General features: G+C 33.6%; 1 protein-coding gene across 1 annotated transcript; it reads left to right on the top strand.

The window, feature by feature from the left end:
- The first annotated feature begins 12,230 nt into the window (after positions 1 to 12,230).
- LOC110102250 lies at positions 12,231 to 15,525 on the top strand. Its single transcript, XM_020830500.2, has 4 exons — positions 12,231 to 12,462; positions 15,119 to 15,161; positions 15,237 to 15,337; positions 15,407 to 15,525. The coding sequence occupies exons 1-4, from the start codon at positions 12,388 to 12,390 to the stop codon at positions 15,497 to 15,499; spliced, it is 312 nt and encodes a 103-aa protein (XP_020686159.1). The 5' UTR covers positions 12,231 to 12,387; the 3' UTR covers positions 15,500 to 15,525.
- Positions 15,526 to 15,742: the final 217 nt, after the last annotated feature.

A 15,742-nucleotide genomic window follows, 5' to 3' on the forward strand; every position in this document is an offset into this window, starting at 1 on the left:
CACTCATCTTGCATCTTTTTAGTCTTCAAAATAATATTAAGAAAATCTTCCCTTAATCTTTTTAGTCTTCAAATATCAAGAAAATATTTGAGTTAGTTGATAAAAATACCTTCCCTTAATCAGGTAAACTCCATAACATTGCTGTACATAAGCTTTCATAGACCTTTGATATCACGTTCAACCTCAAGCTTTTTTCTTTTAGTTACTAATTTTAATGAAATCATCTTCAATTATGATTATATCATTAACATAAACAATAAAGATGATTATTTTTCCTTCAACAGAATGCATGAAGAACAAAGTGTCTGCTTGATTTTGTTGAAAATTATGTTTTCTAATCACAGTGCCATCCAAATCTGTCATACCGAGCTCTAGGAGATTGCTTCAATCTATATAATTTTTTCTTCAACTTGCATACTTTCTCCTTTAAGGACTCAGGTATAACTCTTCTTGCAAGTCTCCAATAAGAAATGTGTTCTTATAATTGAGTTGATAAAATAATCAATTGTAGTTTACTGTAAGAAATAAAAGTATTCTGATGGAGTTGATTTTGCCAATAGGGGTGAAGGTCTTTTGGTAGTTTATACCATGGATCTAAGTGAAGCATCAAGTCACAAAACTCACTTTATATCTTTTCAGGCTTCCATCAACTTTGAATCATTTTATTGCAAATACCCATTTGCATACAACTGTCTTCTTGCCTCTGTAGATCAAGAATAATCCATGTATAATTCCTTTTTAGAGCATTCATTTCTTCCATCATTACTAATTTCCAATTTGAATCATCTAATGCATCTGAACAGTACTTAAAATAAACAAATTAGAAATCCTAGACACCCTATCACAAATGTCCTATGGTTTTTTGATATTTTTCCATATGATAGGTATTTTGCAACGAGGTATTTGGTATATGTTCATGTTTCCTTTCTAAATGCAACAAGAATGACAAAATTAAAAGATAGAATAGATGCCGAAGAAATATTACCTTGAGAAGTACATCATCCCTCCGTAAATCGGATAGAATATTTGCTTAAAAAATAATTGGGACAGTAGTACTTTTACAGAATTTATATCTTATATAAACCTGAAGTTCTAGTTGAGGATGATAATTCATTTGCAGTATTTCTCCCCCTTCTTTTGATAAAACATACATGAAGAATTTGCATTTAGTGTGCTTTCCACTAGTTTTCATACTCTTATTTATGTTAGAGTTAATTAAAGAAATTGATAGTTTCTCAAAAATTATGTTCCTCTATAATGTTATTCCCTAAGGGGATTTTTTATAAAAGAAATAGGGGTACTCAATAAAGCTAAAATCAATAGTTACAAAGAATTATCATCTGATAGTATTAACTACTTGTACCCCTTTTATTAGAATTTAGAAGCATATCTACGAAAACACAATGTTTAATTTTAAGAGCAATTTTTAACTTAAAAAGTATTTGGTATGTACACATAAAAAATGCAGCCAAGAACTTTGAGAGTAAGATCAACAATAATATGGGATATAAGAAATTAATTTTTGAGCATTTGTAGAGGTATTTTAAAATTTCAAATTATTGGTGGCATTCCATCTATTAGATAGCAACTAGTCACAAGAGCATTTCCCCAAAAGCATTTTGGAACATTACTTGACAATATAATGACATTAGCAACTTTTACTAAGTGTCTATTTTTTTCTTTTAGCTATGTAATTTTGTTGTGGAATATTATGACAAGTTGATTTGTGAACAACATATTTTCCCATAGAATGATAGAAATGTATTTAAGTGATGATTAAAATACTCAGTTGTCAACTTTAAGAATATCAAATTTAGTTTTACATTGATTTTCAATCATTAGGAAAAAAAAATTTAAATCTTTACTCAAGCTCAAATATTTTTATCTGATAAATAGACATTGCATAATCTCGATGATCATCAATGAAAGTTACAAATTATTTTATTGTCAGATAGTATTTTTTACCTTAGAAGGACCCTAAACATCACAATGAAACATACAGAGTAAGACTTCATTAGAAAAGACACACGATGAATTTTGGCTTCATTGATGATAAATATTTTAGTATAGCTAAACCATTAAAAATTAGGAAATAAATATTTATATTAAAAAAACTAGGACATCTTAATCTCATATGCCATAGTATAGCTAAACCATTAATAAAAATTGAATGAGTACAATCAAATCTATAAGTTTATTGCTTTTATCCCAAGTACTATACTTCATTTATTTCTCTAGAAATTATACTCATCTTGCTCAAGTTCCAATCATTAAAAACACAAATGGAAGGAAGAAAAAAATACTGAACAATTGTAATCTTTAGAGTGTTTACTAACGGAAAGAATATTTCAAGCATATTTGGTCACATGTACAATATTATTAAGGGTAATATTCTCTTAGATTTTAGTTTAACATTTGCCAACAATGAATAAAAAACTTTCGTCTACAATTTTTATATTTTCAAGAGAGTAAAAGCTCAAAATAGTCCCCCAATTATTAGTAAATATCCAATTTAGTCACAGACTTATAATGACTCAATTTAGTCCCCCTGACTATTAGAAAATATCTCAATTTGATCTCAATGTCAAAAGTAACAGTTAAAATTAACCCCAATAGTTAAATTTGAGGACATTTTATGTATTATGGTGTATGTGAAATTAGATTATTAATTTTATATTATTTGTTATTTTTCATAGTGTGTGTTTATATATATATATATATATATATATAACCAATTAAATAACAAGAGTAAATAATTAATAAATGTTATTAACTTTCATTATATTTTTATATTTATTTTAATATGATGAATAATAAAATATATAAAATAATAATATAATCTCATATATACTTCAATATCAAAAATACCATCACATTTAACTGTTGGTGTGAACTTTACTATTAGTCTATTACTTTTGGTTTTGGGATCAAATTAAGACATTTTCTAATAGGTAGAGGACTAAATTAGGACATTATGAAAGTCTGAGACTAAATTGGTCATTTACTAATAGTCAGGAGACTATTTTGGGCTTTTACTCATTTTCAAAATCAAGATGTGTAATAAGAACTAAAAAAAAATAAATAAAGTGACGAATCATGCGATCAGAACTTTCTAAATTTATAATTTCATGATTGATTTTTTTAAGAACAGAAATAGTTAAGGAAAGTTTACGTACTTGCGCATATAACTGTTAAGAGCATTATGTTTTTAGCAATTTAAGAAGATGGCTTATCAGCTTTTTGCTGAATGGAGACGATTCAACTTCATGTGCTATGGGAACATTTTGTTTGGTGAGTTTAGTAGATCTATCATTGGGTTGTTTGTCATATAATTTGTAGCATTTTTAGTCTTGTGAGAATGAACCTAAAACTTCTGTGAACTGAGCAAATAGCTAAACATGTATGCTAGGTTAACCTGTAATATTACCCCAAAAACACTAAAATTCTTCCTATGAAAACCATTATAATGATGTATAGTAAACCAAAACGCCATGTCTTCAATGGATAAATTGATTGGGTTTTTTTTTTTATTGCCTTACAGTACATATTTATTTTCATGACTTAAAGTGTAAATGTGCTTGTGTGTCCTCTGATAACCTCCAATGGATAAAGGTTAACCTAAGTTTGATCCATTTTCATTAATCAATAAGAAAATTCCCAACTAAAATAATACAAAAGGGGGCCACATTCACAAATATACGATCATGTATAGTGGTCAGTGGGCTTGACATAATAATCAGTTATTCTAATGCCACACATGTGGATGACTTTTTTAAATTTACATTAGTTTTGCACTTTATTGGAAGGGGCCTATTTTATTAGAACAATCAAACTTTTATTTAAATTATATCCAAACTTGTTTGGCTCCCCATCTATGTCAAGTTTAAGTATATATATTGTCAAAATCTCAGTCATCCCTTGGCATTTGATCCCACGGTCAGGATGAGAATCCGTGGGTGGCTCACCTGGATCACGATAATATCCTTCTATATTTGGGTAGCTGAATTAGGAAGGATTATATTGAGGCAATTATGTATCAATTAGAAGTTATTTATTTCTTTATTAAGACATCTTGTATAGATCTATAAATAGGGATAATTTTGTATAATAAGTAGAAGGTATTTTTACCCTTCTCAAATTCTATGAATTCTAACATGGTATCAGAGCCACGATTTGTTGCCAATTTTTTGTAAAAGGAAGCCGGCCTTCATTGCCGCTCTTATTGCCGGATCGACGAAGAAAATAGGGCTGCCTTCATTGCCGTTGAAAAACGTTCCTTTTAGTTCCTCGTGTAAGAGGCGAAGAAAGGACTTTTGTTCGACGCCACCAGATGCGAGAAGACTCGCGGAAGAAGCCGAACGACGGAACTAGGAACGGAGGAAGAAAAGAAGGAGAAAAGGAGAGGCGGAGCCTTGCCAACGCTACCAACAAGAAACTCGCAGCGGACGAAGCTTGGCGAACCGACGGAGACCTTGACGGAGCCGAAGCCGCTGGCCGAGACGAGCTGAAGAGGCGACCAGTGACCCCGATCCAAACTTCCAATCCGACGGGAAGGGCATGACGACCGAAGACTTCGGATCTGAAATCCACTAACGATCCCGTCGAACATCCTTTTCGGCCGCTCTGGTTCCCCTCGTTCCAACGTCGATCAGATCTGGATCCACATCCGCTGTGTCTGATACGATCTCAAGCCCGCCGTCGTCCGCATCGAGGATTTTGATTGCCTTGACTGTGAGAGCAGCTGCAGCCGCGACATCCCTACCTTCGCATAGGTGACCCGTGAAGCAAAGCTGCACCGACGCTCGAAAGAAGAAGCTGTTCGCAGACGCTCGATTTGATCGGAAGCTCCTTCCGAAAATCCTGTTCCGCTCAGATCCACATAGACGCCCCTCTCGATTATCTTAGATGGGCCGACAACAGCAAGAAGTCTTAAATCAGATTTGAGACGTGATTAAGACCTGATATCAGCCTTTATTGCTGATATAATCAAATCAGCCTTTATGGCTGATACAAGCAAATCAGCCTTTATTGCTGATACAAGCAAATCAGCCTTTATGGTTGATCAAATCAACTTTTATTGCTACTATACATACAGCCTTCATTGCTGGAAACTTGAGGAATACAAGTTCCCACAATCGGCCTTAATTGTCGGAATTTTGAGGATTGTTTTTCATCATCGGCCTTCATTGCCGGCTTTCTCAGGTGGTTGATATCCTATCCATAACCAATGCAGCTCTACCTTTGAGCGAGTAATTGCAAGCTGGTCTCCAGCTTGAGGGGGAGTGTCAAAATCTCAGTCATCCCTTGGCATTTGATCCCACGGTCAGGATGAGAATCCGTGGGTGGCTCACCTGGATCACGATAATATCCTTCTATATTTGGGTAGCTGAATTAGGAAGGATTATATTGAGGCAATTATGTATCAATTAGAAGTTATTTATTTCTTTATTAAGACATCTTGTATAGATCTATAAATAGGGATAATTTTATATAATAAGTAGAAGGTATTTTTACCCTTCTCAAATTCTATGAATTCTAACATATATATATATATATATAAACTCTTGTATTTTGGTCTGGATTACATCAAAGATCAACCTTAAGCCTATATCTTCTTGCTTTAGTCATGGATGTTCTTGCTAAAAATTTGCAAGAGGATGTACTCTGTTGTATGCCTTTTGTTGATGATATTCTTCTTGTTGATAAGACTAGAGAGGGATTTGAAGGTAAACTTGAATTATGGAAGTCAACCTTAAGAGTCTCAAAGTTTTCGTTTGAGTAGATCTAAAACCGAATACATTGAGTGCAATTTAAAGAGTAATATATCTAGTGGTGAGATTGTGACTTTGGGCAATCAAATCATAAATAAGAGTACACGTTTTAGATATCTTGGGTCTATTGTTCAGAATGATGGTGAAATAGATGGGAATATTATTAGTGAAGTGGAGGAATGCATCGGGTTGTTATGTGATAGAAAAAGTATCCTTCAAACTTTAGGAAAAATTCTATAAGATGGTGGTAAGACCTGCAATATTTTATGGCACATAATGTAGGCCATTAAAAGAGAAGCATAAAATTAAGTGTCCTTGACATGAGGATGCTCAAGTGAATGAGTGGCTTTACTCTTAGAACAAAATACGAAACGAGCATATATGTGAAAATGTTGGAGTAGCTCCAATGGAAAATAAGGTTAGAAAGAGTCGCCTTAGATGGTTTGGTCACATAAAACTTCGGCCTTCCAAAGATCCGGGTAGGAGAGTATGTATTAAATTTTACTTTTATTAAGAAAGGTAGAGGTAGATCTAAAAAAATTTGGTTAAAAAATTAGAAATGACATTGTTATTAGATTTAATTGAGAATTTGACTTTTAATAGGACACAATGGAGAAAAATGATTCATGAAGTCGACCCCACGTAGTGGGATAAAGGCTTGTTGTTATTGTTGTATTTTGTTATGGAATAGCAAAAGAAAGACTAGAAAGCAAAATCTCAAGCCTAATCCAAAATTTAATGAGAACAATCCTATTGTGGAAAATGGAGTTTAATTAATTTTGAATGGGAAATTATCCTTCTGGAACAATCAACAACTCCATCCATGTTGAGTTATATTGATGCATAACTTCTCATGATATATTAGCACCAGGCAATGATCAATTTGAATATATTTGACAAAGATGTAAACTCTAACATAATATGGAAGTAGTTAGCGGTGTGAAAGTATGTCAATCTGAGGTTTATGGAAAAAACAAAAATGTTGATGGACAACCGTAAACCCAACTCCACCTAAATATCAAGTTTAGGTTACAATCCAAATATAAAAAAGTAACTTAATGTAATTATAATTTGAAAAATATTGGCTACTTTTAAGTTTTCTCATGTTCATTTGAGATTAAATCTGTGTACATGGAGAGCACTGCTTTTTTTCTATTTACAGGTTTAATAGTGGATAGATATGAGTGGTATGTGCATAGTATTTAGATAGTGATTTCCTCATAAATTATGCATCCTTCTTATAATTTGGATTGTATCATCCTATCACTATAATGCTAATGCAAATAAGAACGCAAACCTGTAAATCTTGGACATAATTTTTTTTTTCAAGGTGATTTTACAAAAGAAGTTCACCTTTATATTTAACAACAAAACTCATTAAAAAGCCTTCCAAATTTGTTAATTGACAATTATTTTTTATTTTTAACAAGACACAATAGAGAAAAATGATTCATGTAGCCGACCTCACGTAATGGGACAAAGGCTTAATGTTGCTCTTGTTGTTGTATATTCTTTGCCTAATTACATGGGCATTTGATAGGAATAGGATTCTAGGATTCTTTGTTTTTAGTGGCTGGGTGTGTGCACAAGATGTTGGTGGTGCTAGTGGAGTGGTGGGGGGCTTTCCTCATTAAAGGGAGAGGGTCTCTACTTTTAATACATAATAATATACATAATCAATTGAACATTCACTATAATTGACTTAAATTACAACTAGAGACTCTGCAATGTCAGTTTCTAAGAAGTAGTGTGTTATTTTTCTCCCTCTAATCAAGGTATAAAAGTTTCGACCATTAGCCAACAGCAAATGTTATTATTCACTATTAGGCTTAATAATGGTAACCCACTTTGCCAGAGATGCGCTTATATAACTAGAGTTGATTCATAGCTTAACATATTTAATGGAATTCTACCAACATTTCTCCTATTGCATGAGGACTTACATGATAAATTATTTTTCTCCACTTTTACAAGCGCATCTACAGATGAATAATTGTTCGATGAGCGACTCATAAAGAACAATCACGGGCTTAAAATGCAGAACCAGCATGCAAGGTTTCTTCCACCAGGATGCTTCTCATGCTAATCATTATTTACCTCAATCAAAATCCAAAATAACTCGGTATTAGTGACTATATGGGAAATTAAATTATATTAAAAGCTGCATCAAAATAACTATTGAATAATAGATCTTTTTGTCGGGTAAAGCAATAAACTGACTAATCAAGGAGATAACATATGAAATTTTACTTACAGTAGAAGTTTTGCAACCAGTAACTCAGCCAGATTATTCTGACAAGTCAAAACCTTAACCTGGCATGTGGGAAACCAACCACCACACAACAAAATCTAGGAAGCAATTTAGCAAATTATATGGTGCCAAGCAAAGATACAGTGACATACAATAATAAAAGAAAAAATTTCTCATCTACTTCAAGAACTGATAGCATCAAGAAAGCACATTGCGAGATAAAATTCTAGAGAGATAATAATTAGACAAAATAAGCAGAAGAAGTTCGACGGCGTTGCGAAATTTACCAACTTCTTTTGACGAAGTCCATAGTAAGCTACAGAATGTAGAATGGCTTGCACGAAATCATGAATGGAGAGTTCGTATCCATTGTTATCAAACAGTTCATGCAATCATTTAGTCGACTGGCTCGCAGGCACTAACCCCCCTTAAGAGAAATGAAGTATGGGGTGGATATATTTGACGCTTGATTGCTGCCCTAAAAGCCCTGCAGGCGGTACAGCGAGCTTGAAGAGGGAGAAGAGAGGGCAGTGATGCAACGGCGAAATGGGCAACCCAGGCCACAGGGCCGCCCTATATATGTCGCGAACTACCAGCTACGTAGCCAAGGCGGGAGCCGACGACCCGACCCGACCCGACCCGAATGTCTGATTGGATGCCATGGCAAACTGGCAAAGGTCGGTTTTGGGTAGGGGTGCCAATTCAGGTCAACAAGTCGGATTTAGGTCGAATTCGAAATTGATCCGGCACTATTTGGGTCAACCTGAATCTGACCCATTTTTAAAAATAGGTCAAGTTCTCAGACCCGAACCGACCCGATTCGGGTCCGGGTCAACCTGACCCGACACGAATGATCCGGGGTTGACCCAAAATTGCTAGTTTTCGGGTCAAAAATCGGGTCAATCTTCATTTTTTGGGTAAAAAACAAGTCAATCTCGATTTTTCGGGTCAAATAAGAGTTTTCATATCCATTTCGGGTCAATTTTGGATTGTTGGGTCCACCCGAACCGGACCCGTTTCGGGTCCGGGTTGACCATAACCCGGATTTTTTCATGTCGTGTTCGAATCATGTTTCGGGTCGTGTCAAAAATTGACACCCCTAATTTTGGATAAAGAAAACAAAAAGAAACTCAATTTGGGACCTTTTTTAACTATTTTATTTTTTAATCACCTTAATATATCTTTTAAATTATAATTGTAAGAAAATTGATATTTAATTTTTAAAAATATTTATCATATTCATTATATTTAAAAAAAATTAATTTTTTATAAATAAATCCATAAATCATACAATATTTAAAAAATTGAATGATTGTTTCCAATCAAATTATATTTGACTTAAACATCGTATTTTTGAACAATCAAATTTGAATTTGGATAAAAATTAAATAGTTTAATAAAATTGTATTGTGTGCTTGGTAACTTTTAAAAAGAAAGAAAAATGCCTCATACTCTCAATTGAATGCAGAATTTATGCTTATTTGGGATGAATTTAGAGGTTTAGAGTTTTAAATAAAAAAATTTAATTTTAATTTTTTTATTAAATTTATTTTAGAAGCATAAAAAATAGTCTTAAAGAAACCTTAATTTATATTTTTTGTTAATTTTTTCAATTGTTTTACTTTTCAATCATGCGTTACTATAATCTTTTTTTGCTACTAGTTTCTTAGAATTTAAATGATGGCAGTTACAATAAACCAAAAATTCAAAATTTTTTATAAAAAAAATATTTTATAATATCTTATAACAATCCTACAATTATCCTTACAAAAATCTATGATCATCACAATCTAACTCTTATTGATTCAAAAAGTTTATTTGATTTCAAATATATTATATATATATATTATTATATATATATATATATATATACAAATTTTAGCTATGGAAATTAGCAGGTAAGCATCAATCTAATTTAAACTCATCTCTTCCCAAGGAACTTTTATTTTAGGTCAGGACACCTGACGTAGCTTACATTCCGGACGTCAATAAAATTCGTCACGTGCTCTTACTCTTTACCAGTGCGGCCTCACGACCTGATCCAGACCGGAACCCGGTATTACTATGTTCATGTATTGCTAGTATTGCTCGGTATTGCTAAATATTGCTAGGTATTGCTGTGACAATACGAGAAATATCGTTCTTTCAAGACCAAGACCGAGCAATACCTACCAATATCGAGCAATACCTAGCAAAACCGGGGTATTGCTAGGTATTAGTCTTGACAGAATGATATTTTTCGTTACCGATCAATACCTAGCTATACCCTGGTCTGCATAAATCAGCTAATACATAACAATATCGGGTTCCGATCTGGGCCGGGCTGTCGGGCGCGCGGTAAAGAGTAAGAGCACGCGACGACATTTTATTGGCGTCCGGATGTAGTGCTACGTCAGGTGTCCTGACCTAATAAAAATTCCATCCCAAGGCTGCAAAAAAAGCTTGTTTGCAAATAGTTTTAGGCTTCATTTGGACCAGTTTTCTTGCTGCTTTATAAAGCAGCTTATTACTAAAAAATTTCAAATAAAAATATATATATTAAGAAACTATTTCATAAGGCAATAAAAAAGTTATCCCAAACAAACACTTAGTTCATACTAATGTCAATATCGGAGCTTTCCCAATCTCAAAGTGCACCAACATGAATTTGATTCCTTTGTTGGATTTGAATTTTGAATGCTCATTTCTCCTCATAATTTCATTAATAATAATTATTTGTGAGTTTTTTTTTATCAATTTTTGTTTATAATTTATATGCAAAAGATCATGAATTTTTTAATAATTTATCAAATAAGAAATAAAATAAATTTTATCGGGGCACAAAAGGATTGTTGAGTTCAAGTGAATTTTTGTTATATAATTTATCAGGGCACAAAAAGCCGTTGATGTGAAGGATTAGAAACAAATGAGAAAGGAACCTTTTTAACATGCAAAGGAAGCTGGAAAACTCTCAAGCTTTTATACCAATAAGGTAAGAGCTCATAATTTGCTAGCACACAGAAGTCGTTGAAAGTATCTCAAGCTTTAATCTGAATATGGCATGAACAAAATGGGTTTTATCACTTTGTTGATTCTAACAGTTATAGAAAATTTTTTGCTTGATTGAAAATAAAATAAATTTAAACTTGTGCATAAACAAATAGGTAAATTTTTATTAATATATTATTGTAATGTCTCCGTTTACTTTTTATTTAAAAATAATCTAGAGCACGGCGGATTAGACAAGATTGACGTGGATGGTTGGTGTGGAGAGAGGGTTATCGGCGATGGAGGACATGAGAAGGTGTGAACAACGTTCACGGGTCGAAGTGGTTGCAAGATGGCAATTATGATGGGATTACGATAGTCAGCTAGGTTGGCGAGGTCATGATGTTGGAGACACACGGGATGCGAGGTCTGAAATCAACATGGGACACGAGACGCATCTCATCTTCATATATTGGTTGGAAGCTTTGGTTATCAATTAAGATCTTTTGAGTTCGAAGCTTGTGCATGTGATATGTAAATTTGTCATAATTAGTCTAAGTATTACAAAAAAAAAAAAAAACATGAGAACAATGAATTTAAAATTTACTAATTTCAAATGGATTCTAAATTCATTAAAAAAAAAATCTATTCTAAATTTCTTACAACAAATTTATTTGAAATTGTTTACTTTTTTTTAAACACATACTTGTTTCATTTGTTGTATTATTGGTGCAAAGTAAATTAAATGCATGCATTTTGAAAATTTGGTTCATTGATATGCCTCATTTATAATACAATAAATTTTTGATGAATTTGAAATTCTTTATCTAAATCATTTTTCAAGTATTTGAAAAATCAATTGATTTGATCAAAATTTCAAACACTCATAAATTCTTTGCCGCTAACTACAACAAGTTGCAACCATCCTTACTACTGGCTGTCATCGCCATCACCACTATCATTGGCTGCTTGTTACAGTCGTCAGCCGTTAGCCGCCACTACCACCATTGGCTGCTCATCGCTCTTACCGTTGGCCACCACCAGATGTCATTGTCGATCACCACAACCAGTACCATTAGTCATCACCATTGTCACTAGCTAGCCGCTTTCTTCAACCCTATCACTGCCATGATTAGCCATTATTTTTATTTTAAATTAAACATAAAAAAAATCTTATATATTTAGTTCACATTCAATCACATAATTATAAAATATTTTAAATTACATTATTTATACTCTAAAACCGCGTACGATCAGGTTTATGAGACGGCTCGCGTACGATCGGACGAGATCCGACCCATTTTAACTTTGACTTCATATTTTGCTCGCCGGACTCCAAAAAGCCGGGACATCGCCGCTGCGCTCCACGAGGTTTTCCGGAACGGATACACTGCCTCGATGACGGAGGAGTTGAGAACGAAGAACACGGACGAGGTGCTCAAGCCCTTCTATGAGAGGGCCTCTGAAGCTGAGGTTAGCGATCGTATCTCACCTTATATGTACCCCAATGACGATTGGATCGGTGGAAGTATTGCTTCGAAGGGTTCGACTTATTTGAATGGAAATTATTCTCGTTTCTCATGCTGTCACGGTTTCCTCTTCCTTTTCTTCTCTATTTCGCTTCTCGAGTTGGAAATCTGGTTGTTGCGCTGCCCTAGCTTGTTTTGCAGAGGAAAGGGTCACACTAGCAGTCTAGCACAATGTTTATTGGATTTTTTTAGGAGATGAAACTAGAAGAGGAATTTTGCTGATCTTAGTTATTGAGTGATGTTTTGAGTTCAAATCTCCTGACCAAGTAGGCTTGGCTACTCTCTCCTCGCATAACTCGTAGCAACTATCTAGTTATATCAATGGAGTATCCGAAATGCATGTGGTTTGCATTTATTTGTTGTCTGCAATCATGTTTTTGATTAATTGTTAGACCTTTTTTTGAGTATTAAATTCTGGCGTTGAACAGAATTATGTAGTAGAATTATAGCGTGTAAATGCATATTTTCATCTGTTTGAAGAGTCAGATTACAGTAATTTTAGAAATGTTGTTTTGATCATGGACGTGTAAGCAGAGGGCTACAGCTTGTTTGCAATCAGGTTCTGAGTTTGGGTTCAACCGAGGCAAGGCTTTATGGAAACAAAATTCTATGATAGAAAACATGATAGAAACTTGATCTTCTACCTTGGGTATGTAGTCACACTACTTCATTGGTGACTTTATCTCAGGTACAGCTTAAACATCTCTCATGTGGGTTTGAACTGAAACCAACTTCATTGTCTCAAAGTTGCGATTGTACTTTTATCATTTCCTACATGTTTGATATGTAATTGTTTGGTCTATCACTCTCAAAACCTACATGAATTGGTTTTTTTACGTAGTGTTTCTTGTTATTCTAGTATTACACTAACCGGAAAAAATGGTTTCCCAATTTGAGGTCAAGGCTGTAGAAATTAGAAATTGAAGGGGAAAATGTAGATTTTATGTCCTCTTAACTTTTCAAGCAAGCTAATTAGCTGCTTCTATGGTAACTCCATTGTTAAGCCTCTATCACTGCAATTGTGTTGATCCTAGTATTTTAAGTTTCAAAATCTAGAGCATATTTTGGGTTTAATATGAAAAGTTATTTTTTTGGGTATATAGTTTTGCGTTTAGAGAATACCTGTTATCCCTTACATTTCCTACTTTTTAGCTTTTTAATTTTGCTGATTGTGTTATGCTATATATCTGTTTGCAGTACACGTGCCTACTGATAAACATGGTGAACTTGACATTAATATGCTTGAATTTATTTGTCAATGATCTGTACTTCCAGATTTGAATGGTACTTGAAATTGAATTTGTAAACATGGATTATGGCCAACCAAAAGGAAGGTGCTGAATAAGTTGGGCTGACAAAAGTACAAAACCAAAAACTACTTGTACCTTTGATGAATTAACTTTAGGAACTCTTATGATTTGAGTTATGTCCTGCCATTGCAATGGTTCCTTGGAGTATTTTCTTGTTCTTGATGTTGGTGTTGCCATGTGCAGAAGGACATTTGCCCATTTGTTTGCAACGAAGATACTAGCAGGTGAAGTTGAATGTGATTTTATGGTTTCATATGGAACCTTTGAATTGGTTCTAAGAACATGTTTGAAACGTGTTTTTTTAAGTCACTGGAGTTGGTTTTACTGAACACGATACTCCACAAATATAATTCTAGGATCACGCAAAAACAACTTAGTCATATTTATTTGGTTTCAATTGACATGAATGGCTTAAATCAGGCATGTGGCGATTACATTATTCATAATTATTTTTATGTTTGATGAGCTTTAATCCCAAAGATCACTTCATGTCAATTTCAGCCTATCAAAAGATACAAGTTTATGGATCAAAACTTTGAGACTCTTCACCTGTGGAAAATTACACTAGGTTAATGCCTAGAGAAGGCAGCCCCAACAACAACATCAAGCTTTTATCCCATTGTGTGGGGTTGGCTACATGAATCATTTCTCTTGATTTTGTCCTGTTAAGAGTGAAATTCTCATTTAAATTTAATAAAGAAAGGTCATTAATATCTAGAGAAGGCAGCCCAAAGAAGCTTAAATGAAGTTCATGATCATGTGTTGGCTGCAATTCCCATTATTAATTAATCTAAAATGGTAAGCAACATAGAAATGTAGTGGATAATGTAATGCTTCCTTAGAGTCTAGTATCTTTGTTATGCTTCTTTAATATGATAACTTTGGGCCTGCTTAAAGACAATAACTTGTTACGTCCTTATATACAGTTTGGGCTTCATCAATTCTGTTATGGCTGAAGGTTGCATGGATAACCATTGCAGATGTCTGTTTAAGTTAGCATCTTTTCAAGAGCTGTAATTAAAAAACAAATGGCTCAATCCATTTAGGCGTTGATGCTAATTTCAAAATTGCACAGCTGGGACAATTTCATGGCGGTTCATAACATTAGGTCCTCATTGGCATTAACTTCAACAATCTTAGAAAGGATTGGATCATATTCTTCTCTTTGCTTGTGTTGGTATTTTGGTTGATGATTTGAATTTTCACTTTGTAAGCTCTATTTGAGATTAGCATTCTATCTGCATTATTTAGATTGCAAGCTAGCATCCTAACAAGTTTTTTTTTTTGAAGGAACGTATAATGAGGTTGGAGGCATTGCTTGGTAATAAAAAAGGTACGTTTCTATATTAATTTTAAATTGAAGCATTTTTTTATTGCAGTTTGAATGATTATATGAATGTTCTTCCAGGAGAGTCAAATGCTGAAAGCAAGCAAATGTCATCTGTTATTAAAGACCTCCAGTTAAAGTTAGAAATAGCCCAAGCTGAACTCGCATCCGAGCAAGAGAAGGTTGAAACCTCTTAATTTTATTTGCTCTCTTTAACTCACTAACTTTTATCTGTTCTTATGAAACTTCAGGCTTCAAAGGAGATTAAGAAGCAAGTTGAGCAAAATTTGAAGCTTCATTACCGTATTTCTCATCTTCTTCGGGCAGTGAAGGAAGCAGATTAGAAGTTGAATGGGCAATGATGGTATAATCTTCTTTTTTTTTTCGAACTTTTTAAGTTAACTTTGTCTGAATTGTTTATGCCACATTCATGAATAAGTATTTTCAACTATTTCATGCTACACCTTCAAAGTGAAAGGTTCAAATAATTTATTTTTCTCTATTAATTTAAGTTGAACCTTTTTTACTGCTCTCTCTCTCTCTCTCTCTCTCTCTCTCTCTCTCTCTCTCTCTCTCTCTCTCTCTAT

This window comes from Dendrobium catenatum, unplaced genomic scaffold (assembly GCF_001605985.2).
Source record: "Dendrobium catenatum unplaced genomic scaffold, ASM160598v2 fragScaff_scaffold_1083, whole genome shotgun sequence".
In the NCBI taxonomy this organism is placed as follows: Eukaryota; Viridiplantae; Streptophyta; class Magnoliopsida; order Asparagales; family Orchidaceae; genus Dendrobium; species Dendrobium catenatum.